The sequence below is a fragment of the Numida meleagris genome, chromosome 5, assembly GCF_002078875.1.
Source record: "Numida meleagris isolate 19003 breed g44 Domestic line chromosome 5, NumMel1.0, whole genome shotgun sequence".
NCBI lineage: Eukaryota > Metazoa > Chordata > Aves > Galliformes > Numididae > Numida > Numida meleagris.
In genome coordinates this window covers 13,950,899-13,970,964 of record NC_034413.1, presented here as the reverse complement: position 1 = coordinate 13,970,964, position 20,066 = coordinate 13,950,899, and the positions used below count along the sequence as shown (strand labels likewise).

General features: G+C 34.7%; 1 protein-coding gene across 1 annotated transcript in view; it reads right to left on the bottom strand.

Moving 5' to 3' along the window:
- LOC110399996 (adhesion G protein-coupled receptor A3-like) overlaps positions 1–20,066 on the bottom strand; it is a 261,744-nt gene that overhangs the window by 126,530 nt on the left and 115,148 nt on the right. The window contains exons 7-8 of the mRNA XM_021399543.1: positions 13,258–13,471; positions 847–1,011 (exon numbers count right to left, since the gene is read on the bottom strand). Coding sequence (XP_021255218.1) covers positions 847–1,011; positions 13,258–13,471 — 379 coding nt within the window. The remainder of the gene's footprint in view (positions 1–846; positions 1,012–13,257; positions 13,472–20,066) is intronic.

The window sequence follows — 20,066 nt, the reverse complement described above, 5'->3', positions numbered from 1 at the left end:
ATTCACATGGTAACAAATTACCTTCCTGATTTCTCAATGGGAATGCCATCGTATATCAGTGTTATTGTCAAGTAAGTAATGATATTTTGTTTAAGAGCTTTATGCGTATCATTGAAGTATTTTAGAACCAACGGAAAACAATGCTAAATTTTACAGTTTGGGGGGGGGTTTAAAAGCAAAAACACACCCCACTAACGTGGTGATAAAACTAAGATGAAACAAAAATTGCATTTAACCAACAATACTGGGCAGATGAAAACATTCAGATGGCAGGGTCGATGTGCTTTCTAATCACGTTATATAATGGTAGAACTGCTTGTGTCCTTAGGCTCACCTCTAATGATCTACTTGTTTTACCAAGTAGTACTTACTATTTTGATTAGTTTTAGCAGTTTTTTTTAATAAGAGTTTCTTTTATTATTTATTACTTCTAATCTCATGTGAACAAAAGTAGCAGAACTGGAATAGATTAAGAAAGTATTGAAGATTTAAACTTCTAATGCTTTAATGTAGTGTTATTATATTCTATAATTTAGAAAAGTCCAAGAAAAATTATTAACCTTCATCCATTTAGCTGTGAAGGTCCTACACCTTCTGAAATTTTCCAGAAATTTGCACTGAGGAATTAGAAGGATTCTCAGACTCTTACAAACCACTGCCGCTCTTCAAACACTATCTGTCATCTCCCATAATAGTCACACACTGCTCTTCCTTCCTGCTCTATTACATGACAATGACAAGAAAAATAAGTGACATCTTCGTACCTGACTCTGAAGCATCATGTAAACATGGATATTGTCCATATCTATATCAATATATGAAACACTCAAAACCAGAAATTCATACCTGAAATCTCCCTTGTTGTTAATAACTCTTTCTGCAGGGCAGTAGGGTGCAGCCATTTCCAGTACCACAATTTCTACTTGTTTAGTGATATTTCCATAGGAATTGTTGACTAGACACTCCCAATCTCCAGATGCATTAATATCAATGCTAGACAGGATAAGTTCACTATAAAAAGAAAAGATTAATTATTGAATAGACTTAAATATATAGAGATTGAGTTATTGATTTTCTGACATAAACTTCTCTTCAGACATTTTCTGTGAAAATATAAACATGGGTTTTGCTCCATATTATTATAGAGACAGACAATATGTGATCAGTATTAAAATTTTAGCAGCACCAATTTGGGTAGACCATTTAAGTCATGAGAGGCTGGCTGTAACACAAAAGTCATCACAAAGTCCTCACTCTCCCCAAATATTATAAAATATTGTTTTTGTTTCATAACCAAGTACTTGAAAGTCAGAAATACATTTCAAGTTGACAACACAACCAACCCACAGAGAATGCTTCCCTTCAGCTGTCATTGGAGCTCCTCCGGCGTTTCAAAACCAGAATCTGTTTTCCTGTGGCAGCTTGGGACAAGTTTTCTAGAATAGCCATTGACTTTGGAAGCTGTATATAACTTCCCTGATGAATGCAATATGAGATGAGGCAGATGCTGATTTTTTTTTTAGCACTGTACTACTCATGAACTTCTTTCACACTGTTCTCTCCAAAACATGAGATGTAGTTATTAATATCAATAAATGAAGGTTGAATAAGCTCTGCATAATTAAAAATGATAGACAAGTTAAATATAGAGACACTTTGCAGCTTCTCTTACAATATGAACATTGTACATTACAGCACCATGCCAGTGTTTAGCTGCCCAAGCTAAATATTGCATGTATAGTTAGAAGAAATAATTTCAGTAACATTTAAAATTGCCTAGAACTGTTTTTGTTAGGATTTTCTGTATATTTTAGATGAAATTAGAAGATTTCATTCTTTTAATGGATGAAGGCCCAGATGAAGTCAATAAAAGTTTAGTTTTTCAAATAATTTCAGCAGGGAAAGATTTTATCCAATTACTGTAACTCTAGACAAAAATAATGCCAACTAGTACGTTTAATAACATAATACATTAGATCTTAAATCAGTCGTTGGCCTAGAAATAAATTTTACTTCAGTTATAAAGAATGTACAGCTTCTGAAAGTAGCTGGGAGAGGAAAAAGGTGGTAATTATGTGAAGTACTTACTTTGCTTTACACAAATGGCTGAATTTTGAATATGCCTTGTGGTTTAGACAATTAGAAATAATGTGGGAAGAAATGGAGTACAGTCAGAATGGGGAGAGAGCCATTATAAAAACAGAAGAACAGAATTTGAAAGTTATTAAAGTGATTTCAAAACTATATATTAAAAAAAAATCTCAAAAATTTCTACTTGGGGCCTTTGTTACTTTCATAAAGAACCTGATATCTGGATATATATACAGAGAAAATTTACGTTTTTTAATTTTTTTGGTCTTTTAAAAGTCTCTAAAAATGTCATCCTTTTTCAGTTTAAAACTTTTTATATTACATATGCACTCTATCAATTTTGCTACAAAAAAGGCTCAAATCTTCTTGTATATAAATTACTGCAGGTATGTAAGTAAATAAATCACAATCAAGGTAGGAAGTGATTAGACAGCTGCTTATGTAATTTTCCCTTCGAAAGATGCATATAATGAAGGATGATTTTCTCAAGTACTTGCTACAGGACTGTTATCTTGCTCTCCAGAAAACAAACAACCTGTGGTAAATAGCTTTTGATTTAAATTAAATTGCTTCAGACATCTTCCATAATTCTCCGGAAGTTCTGTCACATTATCATTAAATAGTAAATTTAAAAATCTCACACTGTTCCGTTTTACTATGGGTCTGAGCTCCAAGTAGCTTGGAACTTCCAATTTCATTTTTACAATGAATTCCAGTATGTTTTTTTTTTATTGCAGAGGATATAGAAAAATAAACAACACCATATTACTAGCCATTCTCAAACAGAGTAACTGATTTTTTTTTTTTATCAACAGAAGCAATTAATCTTGTAAAAAGTGTCAGATGAGATAGGCCAATAACAGCAGGCTCCTTTTCATAATACACCTTTCCACAGTCAGATTGAAAGAGTTCAGTGAAATTAAATGGTTGATAAATATATTCAAATTAAGTGTTCTGTTTCTTTTGTCCCAAGAACCTTCCATCATCTTTAAAGACAGCTGAGAAAGAATATGTTCCTAGAGCTTACAAAAACAATTATCCATAATTGCTTCTTTTTTTCAATGAAACAACAGGCAGCATAAAAATTCACCTGTGGCATCAAGACCCAGAGACTTCTTAGTGAATAGAATGTATGATAGATGTACTCATCTTTTGATATATTTCCTCATAAAATATCTGTAATCATTGTTTATACTCAAATTAGATAAAACTGGAACCAGGGTGATTTTAGGTAGATGCTAGAGATAGAAACTAAAGGAATACTAGAACATGCTATCAGTTTTGCAGGCAATTAATATGAATATAAATCAATACAAAGAATACATTTTCCATTTATTTAAATTTCTGAAATGTGTTCCAGTGCAAATTTCTCTCTCACTAAAACAGATCTCCTGACAATTAATTAGATTGTGTTTCCCAGTTCCACAGTCAAATATTTACTGACACATCATTTTTTGCTCTGCCAGAAACACTATACTTGAACTCTGGTTCAAATTCTCTAAAATGATTAGTAAATTTTCACATTTACACTTAATCTTCTGTGGCTCTTACTTCAGGTGTTGTACCAAAATAACCCAGAAAAGGTTTATGCAATATAGAAGAAGATGTATAATGACCAGAACGTGAAATTATATTCTGAATTGCCATATGGCCACTGTAAGTGATGCATTTATTTATATTCCTCTAGGAATAGTTTGGATAGCAAGCCCAATGGTGAAACTGTTCATTTACTTACCATCTGGATATGACAAATGATAAATTGATCTTACCACCCTGGAGAATTTAGTAGACTTGATTAAAAAAAAAAAGTGTTTTAATACTCAAAAACAGCACTCAACTTCATATCTTTAACATATTCTCCACCTCTAATTTTGGCAACTTCATAGTCTTGGCAGACCAAAAGGGAAGGGTGGGCCTGTGCAATATTTTAAACGTCTTCATAAAATTTTTGGTAAGTTGGTTGCATATTATAAGTCTCAGCACTATTGAATTAGCACACCCAGGAGATCCAGTTTTTCTTACTCTCAGTAGAAAGTCATTCCTAATCTTTCTTTGTGGTGGCAACAAGTCTTGACAAAAGGCAATGTCACCTGAGAACATTTTCACTCCTGTCACTTCAGAGCATTTCAGGACTATGTTTAAAGAGCTTGATAAGAGCACAACAGAATTAAGAAAGAAGAGTACCCTTGGATGTAGTTTACTTTTCTTGATTTTCCTGTCTTATATATGCCAATAAATGTCAGGCCAGAAATGAAATGGAATAATTTTGATTTTGCATTTACTGTGCAGTTTCCTAAGGGTGAAGTAGGCAACAGAAAGAATTCCTCTTCCATCTACATTAGCAATCATACTTATGGGCACTCCTCAGAGTGTGATAGTTGATACTTCTGTGGAAATGTATGACCTACCAAGAAATAACAAAGTCAGACATTCAAGAGATGGAATCAAGGTAAACGGAAGATGAAGATTGCTACTTGATGAGAACAAAAGGATGACTAGCAAGTCTAGTCTCAAGTTTTCTTTGAAAATTATTGTGGCTTTCTCAGTAAGCCAAGGAGCACTTGAAAGGAAGACAAGAGAAGATAAATATTTTTACTTTGAAGTGGGAAATTTTGTTCATGATAGGATTTCTTTTTCAAATGGGATGACTGATGTATTGAGAAATTAATTCACATGTACAGCTGATAAAATTGCATGAAAAAAGTTGTTATAATATTCATTAGAAGCTCGTGGCATTGGTCATTACAAAGAGAGGAACCTTAATACAGACAGCAGCCATACACATGTAATCAAGTAAATTATGACAAAAGATTTCTATTTGAGACATAGCATTGCATTGCTACAGCTACGCATAACTAATTAGACAATCAGAAGCAGGTCTCATTATGCAAAGTTACTCAACCATGTCCTGAAGCAATACCTTTTGTGACATTTACTGTACATCCCAGCACTTCTTTGCATGCCAGGAAACAGCATTTCAGACTGATTTTCCACAGGAAAGGTTTCAAAGTCTGATAATTTCCTTCAAGACTGGGTAAGAATCAACTGTTCTTCTTGGTGAAAAATAAAAATCAATTACTAAAACACAGATACCATCCTTCTGACAGATAAGAAGGAATGTTTTCTTACAATTCAGGCAGAAGGCCTGCATAACCTGCATCCAACCCAAACTATCTTCAATTATTAATACTAACAGAGAATTTTAAAAATGTGTTGGTCTCCAGAGAAGACTGCTGCTTGGAATACAGCCTTTCACAGGGGATACAAGGTTAAAACATGGAAATTGAAGAGAGAATGTGTAAATCTAGGCACTTTAACTGAACTTAAATTGCTAGTCTGATCTCTCTGACAAAATTACTTATTTACCCATGAAAGAAACAGCTTTAGAAGCCTGATGGCCTTTAGAAAAACTTTGTGTCCATGCAACAGTAAGATGAAAAAAAGATAAAAAGATTTAAACTGGTATTCAAGTACTTTCAGGTGTAATCAATTTGTCATATGCACAGGAAACTAATGATTTTCACTTTCTTCTGATTGAATACAAAAGCAAAGCAAAACTTTTTAATGCCATCAGTAGCTACCCAATAAACTTAGTGTGCTATAATTAGTTTACCATAACTTATTTATCAGCTAATTTGTTCACATTAGTATTTTAGCTGGATATCTCTTCAGAGATATGCATGGAAAGAAGCTAATTATAATGACAGTACATTGCAGGGAAAAAAGAAAAGAAAAAAAATATCAGAAATATCTACTTTCAAAACAGAAGACAGTTTACTAACATGTTAGTAAACCATGTCACTTTTCCTTTGTTTTCCTCAAATTACATTGAGTAAAATGTAAATAAAATTCTTAAAACTGCAAAAAAAAAGTAATAGTAATACTCGATGGCTATATAGTAATATCTTCAGAAATAGAGTCAGGAATCTGCTGTGTTGTAAACAGCTCTACCACATATCCCAATAAACTTGGTATGCTTTGTGATACTTTCCTCTCTCACTGAGCTTGCCAGGGAATGAGAGCCTACCAGCTGTCTGGCTGCACAGAAAGGTGTGCGAAAGGTGCATTTAAATTCATACGTCCACAGCTCTAGAGTCAGCATGTGCCACTCCAGCTAGCAGGGAAAGTCAAGCGGGGAAGAGAAAAAAGAGATTTCAGCATCTGTAGGACTCCCAAAGCTTTCTCTTGCTGGAGAAACCTCCAGACAACAGACACAGTGCTGTGAAGCTATGTGACAAGTGTACTCCTTGTCCTGGGCTTATTTAAAGTACATCATGAATCAGTTGCCTATCACTTGGTGAAAGGTTGGGGGATGCTCAAGTGTGCTCACTGTTATTAATATTGCTCTAACAGCACATCACTTGCCTGCAGGATGCATACAACTGCAGCCTTCTGGGGAAGTACTGCTACACCTGTCATATGCCTTTCATTTGCCCTTAAGTAGTCTGTTCACTGCAACGTGATATCCAGAGAAAGATTTATTTCATTAGCATAACTCTTGTGATCTGTACACTAGCAGAGGTTCTTAGACAAAAATAACACTATGACAATCAGTCCAATAGTCAGAACTGCATAAAAAGCCTTTTAAACAAAATATTTTGCAGATGATTCATAAGTGTTAACCTACTTATGACAAATCTTGATTACCTGATTACGCGCCACTGGGAGCAAGCAAAAAAAAAAAAAACCTACATAGAAGAAAACAAAAAATACATTAATTCTGCAATATGAAATCATTTGTTAAATGCACACTACTTCGACAGAGTTTTCCACTCTCCCTTCTCAATGGTGATGTTACAAATATATATTTGTTTTAAAGAATACTTAACTGGATTAAGCCACCGCACACTGGGGCTATGATACTGACCTGCTTTATTTGCTGAGCAGAAAGAAATTTGAGAACTAAAAAAGGAGGCAAGACATAGCAGATTCCTGCGCAGGAACTTCAAGAACTATCTCTATCCTTTCTCCAGCATATAGTGTATCTCCAATAGTGTTATTCTATGATGGCCATGAGTCATTCAAACAATATACCATAGACAATTAAAATGAGATTGTTTTGATCTGTATGGTGGAAGATGGGGAGGGGCTGAGACCTATTTTCATGAAATTCCAGCATGCTAATGGAGTAAAAAAAAGCAAACAACTTTGTGTAAGTCCATAAAGAACACATCATACAGCATTCTCTACTTTGAATAGGTCAAACTACAAAAAATACAAAAAAACAAAGTACAAAAACAGGTCAATGAACAATAAAACGTAGTTCACTTGTTTATTTTAATACTTAAAGAAATTGCTTCATCAGTATTGAGAAGGAGTGACTTGGAAGAAAGAGTACATCATACTCTGCACATAAGCCAGAATTGCTCTAACAGTCACAGCTGATGCACAGGCTTACAAACTACGGCCTGGGCTGAGAGGAAAGCATATAATTATATCATCAGTGTTGATAAGAGAAGTAATTAAAAAAAAAACCCTTTTGGAATGTTCACTCCAAACCACTGCTGTAGTGTAGCATCACCTCAACTACACAGCTGAATCTGTTTGGAGGGCTGGATCCAAATCATACTGGCCCTAAAAAGGTAAGCAAAACTGCACTGATTCCTTCTTGGGGGTAAAGTTCACATTTTTGTCCTTAACACTGAACTTAAAATTTCATTTGAGTGGTAGGGCTGGATGGGCCCTCACACAGTTGCAAGAAAGAGAGAGAATGGAAACAAGAGGTCAAAATTTGGTGCAAGGCACCTTCTTAGTCTGGTCTCAACAGCAAAAAAAAAAAAAAAAAAAAAAACCTTTAAAAAATTTTCATGGACTCCATCCTTTTATTTATTTATATTTTTTACAGTTACGAAACTGTAAAATATTAGAGCTGTGGAGCTAAGAACTATAAAATACTTAGAACTTTTCTGTATCTTTTTAATTCTATCAGACAAAAATACTAACACATTTTTCTGTTGAAAATTACTATTTCTCTTGCATGTTTGAAGAAGCAGTTCCCCAGAACAACCCTAGAATTTTCATGGTACAGCACAATTCTCACATGTATGTTCCTTTATTAGTAGTGGGTATAATGGTTGCTGCTTTTGGTTTTCATACTGATGTATTTTCCCACAGTTTGTATTTTATATTATTCCCCAAACTGACTAGTAAAAATTTCACTGGGTTTTATTCAGATAATTAAAAGCATTTTAGAGGAAAGGCCTAACTTTAATTAATTTGCACAGAGAATATGTTGTAATAATCAAATGTCAGCCTGTGTTTTTCATAGTATTCTGCAATAATTTCGAATATCATCTTCCTGTCTGAAATACAAGAACCTTTCTGGTGAAGGTGCATCTGTTGCTAATCCTTAGCTGCCTGCAGTGCCTGAAGCCGCAGACTGTTGACCACAGAGTTTAAAGTAATCACAAAACAATATAGAAATATTGATTTACGTTATTTTGCCTCATTTCTTTCCTAACTACTTGACAGCAAAGGGTCAAATAGAGTCAGTTAGGTGCACTAACAAAGTACTAAATAATTTCTGCTCATCTCCCCTGGCCTCTCAGCATGACCTTCAGCTGCTCACACCTCTCCAAATGCTCGTGACAACAGAACACAAAGCACTCACATGGCAATCTTTTGAACTGTTCTAGCACTTTTTTTTTAATGTCGTATGGAGTGAATCTCCAATATCTTGCCACAACTTGGCATACATCTAAACTTTCAGTTGTGCAACCAACCTAGCAACTGGTCCATCATCAACATACCATTTTCAGACTGCTCTTGTTAACCTAATATTCTTCCAAACCACTGCTGCCTCCTTCACATCTCTACCAGATGTATTCTTGCCACAAAATGTTAAGAGTTCAAAGGTCATTTGGATTCTTTCCACAATAAATAGACAAAGAATTTCTGACTTTCTCTGAATTTCTGCAAGTGTTTCATTCTTTCTTATACAGTTTGCCTGCCTGCAAAACAAACATATCACGATACCACCTATCTAATTCGGCATCAGTTGGTACTCAAATTCATTTCTTTCACTAAGCACATCGCAAACTGACCTTATTCTTTTAGTGGAACTGTCTCAGTCCAATTACAAATCCCTTACTAACAGCTACACTAATAACTTCAAACATTTAAAAAATTATTCATTGAATTTAGTAAAACCTTCAGATTACAAAAAATAATATTGCATTCCTTTTAGTTTTTCTCCTATTTCTTGATTATTACAATAAAAGGGGTAATGATTTGAGGCTCTTCTCAGCTATCAGACACTTCTTTTGCAGGTGGAAGTTTTGGAGATTTCCAAATAATTATATACCTCTAAAAGCAGCTTTCTGAAATGAGTATACACATTTTATGTACGATTTTTAAAACAAATGTTCTTACTGATGCCCCTATCTTTGTTACATCTAAAGGATCAGCTGTAGTTCCATGTTCTCTTATCTCAAACATTACTATTTCTTTCACTAGTTTTAACCATCCCACTTTGGCAGCAGACTGCTGTGCAAATATAAGGAAGCACTGCATGCTTAAAAAACCAAAGTAAAGCAAAACCAGATTCTTAAGCTTACTTTCTTTTTATTATTACTATTATTATTATGAACTACATTTAGCAGCCATGTTTGGAAGACTGAACTAGGACACACTTTAAGATCATTTTTTTGTGGGGGATCACAGTTGAGGCTTAATAGTATGAATTTTCAGTGGTAAATATATCTGTACATCATTAAGAAAAATTATACATGAAAAACTTACTGACGCTAGCACTTGCTGCCCTACGTTCAGTTAAAAGCATGTTAGTTTATTCAGTTGTAACACTCGTTTTTATGGGTTCTTAACTTTCTACAAAGTTTAATGTTTTCAGAAGGAGGCAGTGTGAACTGTAATAGCCCCAAAGCAGCCATTACAGCTGTCAGAGACATAAGTACTGTTAAACAATCAGCAAAAGTATTTACAAAATAGGATTAAAGAGACATTACAATAGTTACTACAGTCTGTGGGGTAGTAAGTAAGCTACTCTCCAAAATCGAAGTCTTTCAATGCTGTGGAGTTGCTTGGTTCATAAAGCTAAAATACGTTCTTTTTTTAGTTTAATATTCTAACAACTATTTTTCCAGCCTCGCCAGACTGAGAGGGGAAGCAGTAGGGAAAGATGTTGTGCTGCTGGGAGCCTCTTCTGTGCGGTTTGAGGGATGTGGATTGTTTTATTGCCCTTTACTGTCATCACATTCATAATCTAATATTGCAGCCATACGAAATTAAGCTGTCTTCATGCAAACACAAGTCACAATTTCAGCTAGACCCATTCACAGATGATAGAAAATTAGTTCCATATCACATTTACATTTTGTCATGTATGACTGTGACATTTATACACAGGCATAATGACAGAAAATTCAACATGAGCAAAATCAAATATTATTATCATTGGCAAGAAATGGTAAATGTGAGCTAGCAGCAGAATTGAAAATACCTCCTCAAGATCTCCAATGAGGGAATACTCTTTGCCAAGAAAAATGTCACAGTCCGGAATACAGTTCAAAACTTTAGTTTAATTATTGTAACAAAAACATTTTTTTTAAGTTTATTCTGCTTTAACATAGGAGGGAAAAAACCACACATTGGATATTTTATCCTTCTACTGTGCCAGTTAATAAAACAGAAGAGCTTAGCATGATATTTGTGCTGTAAATCCATGTCGAGAAATATCTGGAACTACCTAATAAAATAACCACTTAAAATGTTTGAATATGCAGCTTTTGGAACAAGACAATGGCTTTTTGGAACAAGAACTGTGTTCTAAACTACCTTCAGAAATATTTAAATTGCTAAGCAGCACAAGCCAAAACCTATCTTTTAGTGCAATCACAGAAAAGCCAGAGAGCGGACATTTGCTGTAAAGAGTAGGTATAGGAAGGAAAATAAGAGACTGTAAGAACTGATTTTAAATTACCTTTATTTTTACTGCAAATCTTATACTTAACATATGATAACCTCAGGAAGGCATTGTCTTTCTGATGTTTCACAGTGTCTCATACAACTGTGAATTAATCTAGGACTGATGGCTTTAAGAACCGTCAGAAAACAGTGTGTAATTGCATGCAATAATATAAACAGTTATGGTACACACAGCCATGAAGATGAGATTAAAATTAAAAAATGCTCAGGAGAGTTCTTACAGTCATAACTTGAACAAAGTTTTCTCATTTTCAGCTTGAAGAGGCAATGCATATCTGTAATTTATATAAATAAAATCACTGAGTTCAAACTAGTATGTTTTCTGAAAGATACTTTCCAAAAGCACAGTCTCCCATGCCTGCACTCAATTAATACTGATCAGTCCCTTGATCAAAGCAGAACCATGTTTTTTTAATTACTAGTACCTTTATTGGATAAGGACTATGCTGCACTATAAATGCAGCATTGATGCCTCACTGTAGTGTGAAATGAAACATGCAGCTCAAATAAAAGAGCAATGAAAATCATTGCTTAAAGGTCCTGAGTTTTATTCCAAAAATACTTTGTCTCATTTTGACAGTGTGTATCACAGAGCTTAGAGGAGTCAAATTTTCCAGAATATTACAGTAAATGTTATGATGTATCTAGAGGATATTCATTCTTAATGCTTGGCCCCAGTGTATACTGCAACATGATCATCGAGTTCATCTATTTAATAGCACACTAAACGATGTAGGTAGCAGATCATTAATTCTTATTAAAACATTGCTACGGTGGACAAGGATTTTTATTACATAGTCTGACAAAAATTAAGCAATATAAAGTAATATTCAGTCAAGCAACTTCGAAACTTAGCTTTTTAAGGGAATATCAGTTTGGAAAAATCTTAAAAATTTTGAGACAATTTACTCCAATGTATCAATGTATCAATATACTCTCTAGAAATCACTTGTATAATGCAAAATAAAATTCAGTTGAAAAATATGAGGTGATTAACAGTATGTCTTAACTCTGATATTGTAGAAATAAGAGGAACATACTTTAAGTGACTTGGCAGTTATGTAATAGCTTATGCAGTTGGCATTACCATACAAATTGGTCTAAAAATCTTTTTTGTTATCCACTACAGTCCTACATATCAATATTAAAAAAAAACCAAACGTAGTAGTTGTTAGAGTAGGTCAGATCCGTGTCTCTAGATCGATTCCAAAATACCCAGTGAGCAGACTAAATTAAAATCAGTAAGACTGGAAGATCCCAGTGGAGAGGAATTAATTTGACTCCCTTCATAACTTTCATTTGATAGTTCAGAAGCATTTCAGGTCAATTATATTAATAGAGAGTAACTGAGTGAAAAGAAGCTAATGATGATCCAGAGCTAATTAGCATAGCTATTTTCATTCCATCTTACATGCAGAATCAGACTCTTTTTTGATCAATGTTAGAAACTAGCAGATGACAAAAGGATGTCCACAACAGTTCAGCAGTTTTTAGTGTGAAGTTCAGACTCTTATGATGAAAACCAAAAATAAATGCAGAAATGTATAGTAACTTATTAAACAAGATTTAAAAGGGAAAACCATAGCAAATCTAGAACAATATGGCTATTGACAAATAACATTATATTAGTTGTTCCTTCTTTTTAAGGAAGCCTATCCTACTTCATTTCTCTTCTCATTTTTCACATCAGCAAAGGTTTTGGTAGATCTGTGTGTTTCTGTCTCTCAAGAACACAGAGGCTCAAAGATAATAAGAGTCACAGAGTTTGAGAAAAATTTAAATAAGAATCAAAAATGAGGTTACCTAGCTAAATGAACACAGTGTCTGATATACTAGCACCTACAAAAAATAATTCAAGCCTTAAATTGATGATTCTTCACAAATGGACCGCAGTTCACTCTTTAAATGGCTGTAAGTCAATGTGCTACTGAAGCTACTGTGATATACTTCTTTTTCAACATCTACTGTGTAAGAAATTCTGTTCTTACCATCTCAAACTCACATTTGCTCAAATCTGGATACTTACAAGAAATTCAACTTGCAACCACATCCACTCATTACCATGAAAAATCTATATTTGTGTGTGTTAAGATTCAAGCACACAATTGATTTGCTTCAAACAAAACATCTTCTGATGTATGTTTTAATGAGGCTTATTTCAAGCTTTTCATCTGTCCACCTTGTCAACCAGTCTGAATATTACAAAAAATGTTTATACATTACCGTGTAATTAAACAACAGTCATGAATGATGCTGTCCTCCACAAATATGCCTCTCTCTTCATCTGTTTCAATAAGTCGACCAGCATGGTACCAATGTACTTGGGTAGTTTTGTCAACATAGGTTGCAGTACACTGAAAGGGCAAGCGGTCTCCATGAAAAACCACTTGTCTTTGTGAGGGGATCAGCTCGAAAAGAGGAAGCTCCAGAGGCCCAGCTGCAGAGAAAGCAAAGAAATGTAAAGAGAAAAAACTCTCAAAATTATTTTTTCCTACTATGAATAAAGTGGACTAATTGTAAACAATTCTAGCTTTCTAGATCTTAATATTAAAATACTAATATAAAATACATGCCCATATACTATCCACTTAGCTCTGATGATGATGTCAATTCTAGGAATCAGATCTTTCATTAATGTGAGACCAATGATTACAGGGTTACTAGAACATCTACAGAAAATGGGTTTCACAAAATAGTCCACAGAACGGTTGAGATTGGAAAGGATATCTTGAGATCCTCCAGCCTCATCTTCTGCTCAAAGCAGAATCTTTACTGCAGAACTATATACAGACAAAAATCAGTTTTCTGATTAAAGAAAAAAAATACATCTATCAATTTAGGTACAATTAATGCTTACAAGACACTTCACTGTCAGAGGATAAAATTCCCACTGAAAAATTCAGCCACTCCAGAGAGCCTAAACTATCTCATGTGCCTGGGATTTGGATACTGATAAGGCTAATAACACATGGTAAACTTTGCTCTCTAGTTCAACCATCATTTCTTATTTCATCGTCCCTTCTTCCTTCTGCCTCTTCCGCAAGTCATCTTCATTCTCTAGACATTTACTCAAGATTAAATATTTATCTAAATCTCTCTTTTTACTATTTGATACTGCAGTACATTTCATCATCCTTTTTTCCTGAACTTTCTCTCTCCTGTCTTTTCCCCAGAAATACTCTCAGAATATTGCATATTCTTATTCTAAGCAGAGTCTTATGAAAAACAACTGCTATCATCACATACCCAAATTTGTAAGGACAATTAAAAAAATAAATAGCATTCTAAGTTTGGAAGGCATATGCATTTTTGGGACTGCTGAAAGTCTATTAATTTCACAGGCTTAGCAGGAATTGAAGGCTACATCCCTTAATACTGAATCTCTAAATGGTATTTCTTCTTCCAGTTTTTATTTCTAGATTCTGAAAGAACCTTTCTGTAGAATATTTTCAATGCTTTGTTAGATTAATATGATTTCTTTAAATTGACAGCAGATCATTGAAAAGGAGCATTCTAGGAAAGGTACTGTAACAGAGAATCCACATCTAAAGAAAGAACAGAAGATCATGTTTTATGGGATAATAAGGAATAAAAGAAAACCTTATCTTCTTTTTTCTGATATAGACTCCTTAATTAGGAAAATCACCCCCTCAGAGACTCTGTTATCATCATGTAAAAATTCTAGTGGCAATAAAAACACTGAGGACTCACAAACGTGATTGTGGAAGATTCTGCCATGGAGAACCTGCATGATAATTCCTAAAATACACCCTTTTCACTTCAGCCTACAATACCAAAAGAATGGAAAGAGCCTGGGTGACTTTTTAACTCTATTACATAAACCTCATCTTAGCCACAATACCTGCCTACAGTTCTGCATCTTGGAAACTCCTCTAACTTGATGAGAAAAGTGAATTTTTAAGCTATGCCTTCTTCCCCCTTGTTTTTCTTCTCCTTTCATTTAAAGATGTCTCATCACTAATATCTACCCAGCCTACAGGGCTGTCAGTTGTAAGGTCATCCTTCCACATTTGCACCAGTAGTGACTATCTCAACCATCTATTTTTCCAAGAAATACTTTAACCATTTTTTCATTTCATTGTTTAAAATCTTATCTTTAACTTCCTGCTTAAAATCCTCCATTTCTCATAATATATATACAGATGTACTTAACCAGAATGCAAGCCATAATCACTGGTCCTAGCACTGCTAAAAAATATAGACAACTGATAGTGTTTGTTCCTCCCTTTATTCAGCATCCCACCCTAACACACTTCTTTGTATCATTCAGATATTGTCTTTGGAACAGTTAAATTATGAAATGTTGCATTTATAAATATAGCTTTGCACTCTCAATACTTTGAGGGCATTTAAATATTAAATAGCATGTTAGTCACCACTTTGAATAAACAGTGAGAGGGATCATTTCACTTTTTTTATAGAGCAGGAATGCTGGCCAGCATAATACACAGGATTTGTGCATGAGTGAATTTGTGATACTGCTGTCTGGCAGTAGCACACGGAGGATTAAGGGACTGACTGCTATCAACTAAAACGTTGTAAGTCTGCTATGACTTATAAAGGGCAAGCTTCAGATATCACTCCTTATTTGCGCATGCATCTTCTGCTTGTGCCTCCATGGATACATTTCCAAAATTTCCTTGAAACATACTTAGTATTTTTGGATGTTGGACTTCTAACTGAAAGAAGAGAAAGTAAACTAAATTACTACTCCATTCATAATAATTACAGGGTTGGTGATTTACATTAGACATTTTTACTTGAAGACTGAGACTACCCCTCCATCTCCAAAACATCGCAATCTTTATTATGAAGTATAGAATATAAGCAAAAGTTTTTGCATGCAGTCATAAATTAACTGAATGATCAGTTTTCCTGGTTACATTCAAATATCCCAAACCCAAGATAATGAAAGAGTCCAGAAAATTAAACACACTGTCATAACTACAACAGCAATATACAGAACTCACAGGAATCAAATACTTTCCATTAATACATCTCTCATTTTTAACTTGAGGATATTGTATTATGTCAAACATAAGTTTTTTCTCAAGCAGTGAGTGACACATTGCGTTATGAGGCTACAAAATATTAAGAGCGCAAACTGCCCTATCAGTGTATCTTAAGTCAAACTACATAAGTTGCCTGATGTAGGGATGCTGAGTAACACTAGCTGCAAATTTATCTCTGCTGTTATAGCTGGTTATCACTCCTCTTGCTCAGCCTTGGGAGTCAGACCAAACTCAGAAATTGAGTATGAATGAACTGTTCTGTGCAGATTTTCAAAATCAATAAACAGAAGCAAATGAATCTTTTTTTTCATTGCAGTGCATCCAAATGAAGAAAATTATTAACAAAAGTGATATCAGTGATCTGGTCATCTGCTCCTTTTTTAAAAATCATACGAAGTACCAAAAAAGATGCAAAGTGAAGCATGCTAACATGCTTTATCTAATCAGGATAGAGTATCTTTCTGACCACCTGAATCCTTTCAGAATGTACATACTTGGTTTGCCCAAATTGACAAATAATGCTGAAAGCTCACTTTCAAAGTAAAACTTGCACAGTTTCTGTTGATGGAAGGTGCATTTGAATACTTCCACAAAACATCTGCATTTAATCTGTGATGTCTACCAAAAAATGATTGCCAGAGTTAATATTCAGTTGTTCTAAAGGGGTAATCATTACTTAAATGACTGAGGCTGATTCTGGAACTATTACTCATGCAAAAGTTCCAGTTGACTTCAGAGACAGCTCACAGAGACGAAGATTAATTGTATAAATACAAGTTTCAGGATTAGGGCCAATGCCCTTTATCCTGAATGGCTATAAAATGTTGTATAGTTTCATCAGCACCTGTTGGAAATACATTCTTATTTCAAATCCATAATACTACAATCCTGTACATTCAAAATAAAAATAAAAGTATTTACAAATGCTGTGCATAAATTTCCAGGCTTCATTGAGGATAAAGAAGTAAGAAAGGCAGAGATTCTGAAAGTATTTGGGATGGTTTTGGCACTGATTTGACAGCACTTTTGAAATATAATAGCTCTGGCAAAAGAAATTTACTCCTTGATTAAGTGATTAACAGCGACCAAATATATATAAACTCTGAGGACAATACATATGTATAAATACAGATACAACTGTCTCATAAGATTTAAAATAATTTGCAGTTTACTGGGTTTTTTTTGTTTGTTTGTTTATCTGGAGGGAAAGGATTACTATAAAGAGCTTTATTTATTTAATTATTTTTTCCAAGATTCTCTTTCCGAGACGATCCACTCTGCTGCCCCCAAGTCTGGAGTCAGCACGACCAGCAAATGAGAGGTGTGAATCTCCTATGGGCACATAGATCAAGGGCTGCTGAAGTGTTTTACAGTCTTTACCTGTCTTGTCTCTCTAGTCAGCACTGAACCATGATTGCAGCAGAGCACCACAGGAATCACTGATTGCAGCATGAATCTAAAGGTCTAACCCATCATTACAGTAATTACACCTTTTTCTTTCTCTCTCATTCCTCAGCAGAAAAGGTTTTTGTTGACTGAAGGCCCTATTCTTTATGCTATCAAATCTTGTATTTCAGATTAGCTCTAGAGTAGAATATTGAAGGCATATGGAAGGGAATCAGGTTGCACAGATACCACTGAATCTGAAGATTACTTAAAAATACTTCTCATAGAAACTACATCTGTGCACATTTTTATGCAAGCAATGTCCCAGTATGTATAAGAAGTTGAAAAAAAAAATTATTTCAATAACCATTAGCTAAAACAGAAAGGCAACAAGCTATACTGAAGTTCCAAGTGTATGTTCCAATGTGTATTCCTTTAGTAACTTTATAAAATAATTTATGATGCACACGCTCCAAATACTTTCTGTTTTTTTCCTTTCAATTCACATTTTAAGATTTTAATAATAGTTTGACTTTCCTTATAATTTTGTCCTTTTCTGTTCATTGTTTGAAAATATGGAAAGTGAGGGAAATATTGCTATCTCTGGATACATATGGAAGACAAATGTTTCTACAGATACAATGGAGATGTACAATACATCTCTAATCCGTATTTTTGGTTACTTTATATGATCACATTTGAATATGCTCCTGTAATGAATGGAAACTGTTTCCTGTTTTAATGATCAAAATTATGGAAGCACAAAAGCTGACTCATGCAATAGGTTTGCATCAAAACTACAGAAAATTGGCTGGCCATTAACCAGCATGACCAACACAAAATAGTGGAGACACAAGCACAGAAAATGAAACCACAGCTTAGCTCAAGGTGAGTACGTTGCATTTTCTCCTGTGTATACAATAGCCTGCACAGCTAAACAGCTCCTGAGAACAACATCCTGTTTACCACACTAGAGCATTCAGACTAGTACACAGTTTTCTTCTGTACATTTTGTGGCCTTCATTAACTGGTTTTGTCCATATTGGCAGCATCTACATGCTAAGAAATAGAAAATTCCACAGTCTCTCCAGGCTGCCTCCACATCCACACAGCATTACAATTCACATATGTCAGGATATACCATTGACTTCTGCCTCTTGGTAGGAAATCAGTTTACAATAGTGCACTGCAAGCTTTTGGAACAAAAAAAAAAAAAAAAAAAAAAAAAGGTTGGCATTTTGTTTCTTGTTAATCACTTGATTTGTCGTATTGCCAATGGGCTTTTTATTTGAATTGAGCACGCCTACAGAGTGCAGCACATCCTGCTGACAAAAGCGAGAGTTAGAGCTCTAATATTTGTATACAATCTCAGTGGGAAAGAAATGTGCATGGAAAGCACAGTGGGGAGAAGTGGAAAGTGAGAACAAAAATGAAAGAACAGGTCCAATGAAAATGGATGAAAATGAAGAAAAACAAATTGATAAACATTTAAAAATTTGAATTGCTGACGATGCAAATTACATCTGTTGATATTTATTGAACAGAAATGAAAAAAAAAAACAGAATTATTTTAATTGCTCTGAAGGCCAGTTCTGCCAAGAAGGAGAGATGCCAGTACATAAGTGCCAATTTCCATATTGCAGAATTTGGTGCAGAATGCCATAGACCATCCCATATGCCAAGGAAATCAAGAATGAATAAATAACTGGAGCCAAGCTTCAGTTTTAATAAAAGCTTTGCCTGGTTTCAGTTTTAACATAGTATGAAGAAAATACAGATACCAAGATGTATTAAACACAACTAAATGAGATAAGTCTTCTGGGCTTGGAACAAGAAGGCTTTGGTCCATATTCATATATCATTCACTGCAGAAAACAAGTAGAGCTCCCATTTGTACAACAGCTTCTTATTCCCACCAATTTCATAAAGCTGGCTGGGCAAGACACGTTCCACACCATTTTACAGGTCCCTTCCACCTACATACATGTTTTTCAGGCAGGAATCATAGAATGGCTTAGTTTGGAAGGGAAGGGGCAAGGCTGCCAACGACAACGTAAAGTAGATGCTTTTTTTGCAGCATCTCAGAATTAAATCCTATCTTTAAGCTTAGCTTGTAGTGCTAAGTGCTACACTGAAATGCTAAAATATAATTGGGGAAAAAAACAGCTACTAACCTAAGAGAAAGAATTCCCACAAGTATACTGTTTTATTTTCAGTTATGTGTTTTATATTACAGTTTATTCCTGTGAAATTCCATTAATCCATCAGTGAGAAAGAGTTTATGTCTTTTGAGCAGGCATAGCAGTCAGTGGACTGGGGCACTGTTACGAACACAGATGCTGCTCCAGGGACCTGAACAGAAGCCATAGTCGCAGGATTCATCCTTTGTTACCTACAGTGAGTCCAGGCCTGTCACAGTTCACTGCTGCTGGTCCCTCAGTTATCTGGGTTAGCTCACCTCATAAATACACCCCATATCGACAGAACAGAAGATTAAAGTCATGCCAAGAAGCACTGCACTCACAGCTTTGGATGACAGCCTCACGGAGAAGTACTTGGATTCCAAAACTTCTCAGACTTATTCAATTAAAATAAGTTATACCTGCATAAAAC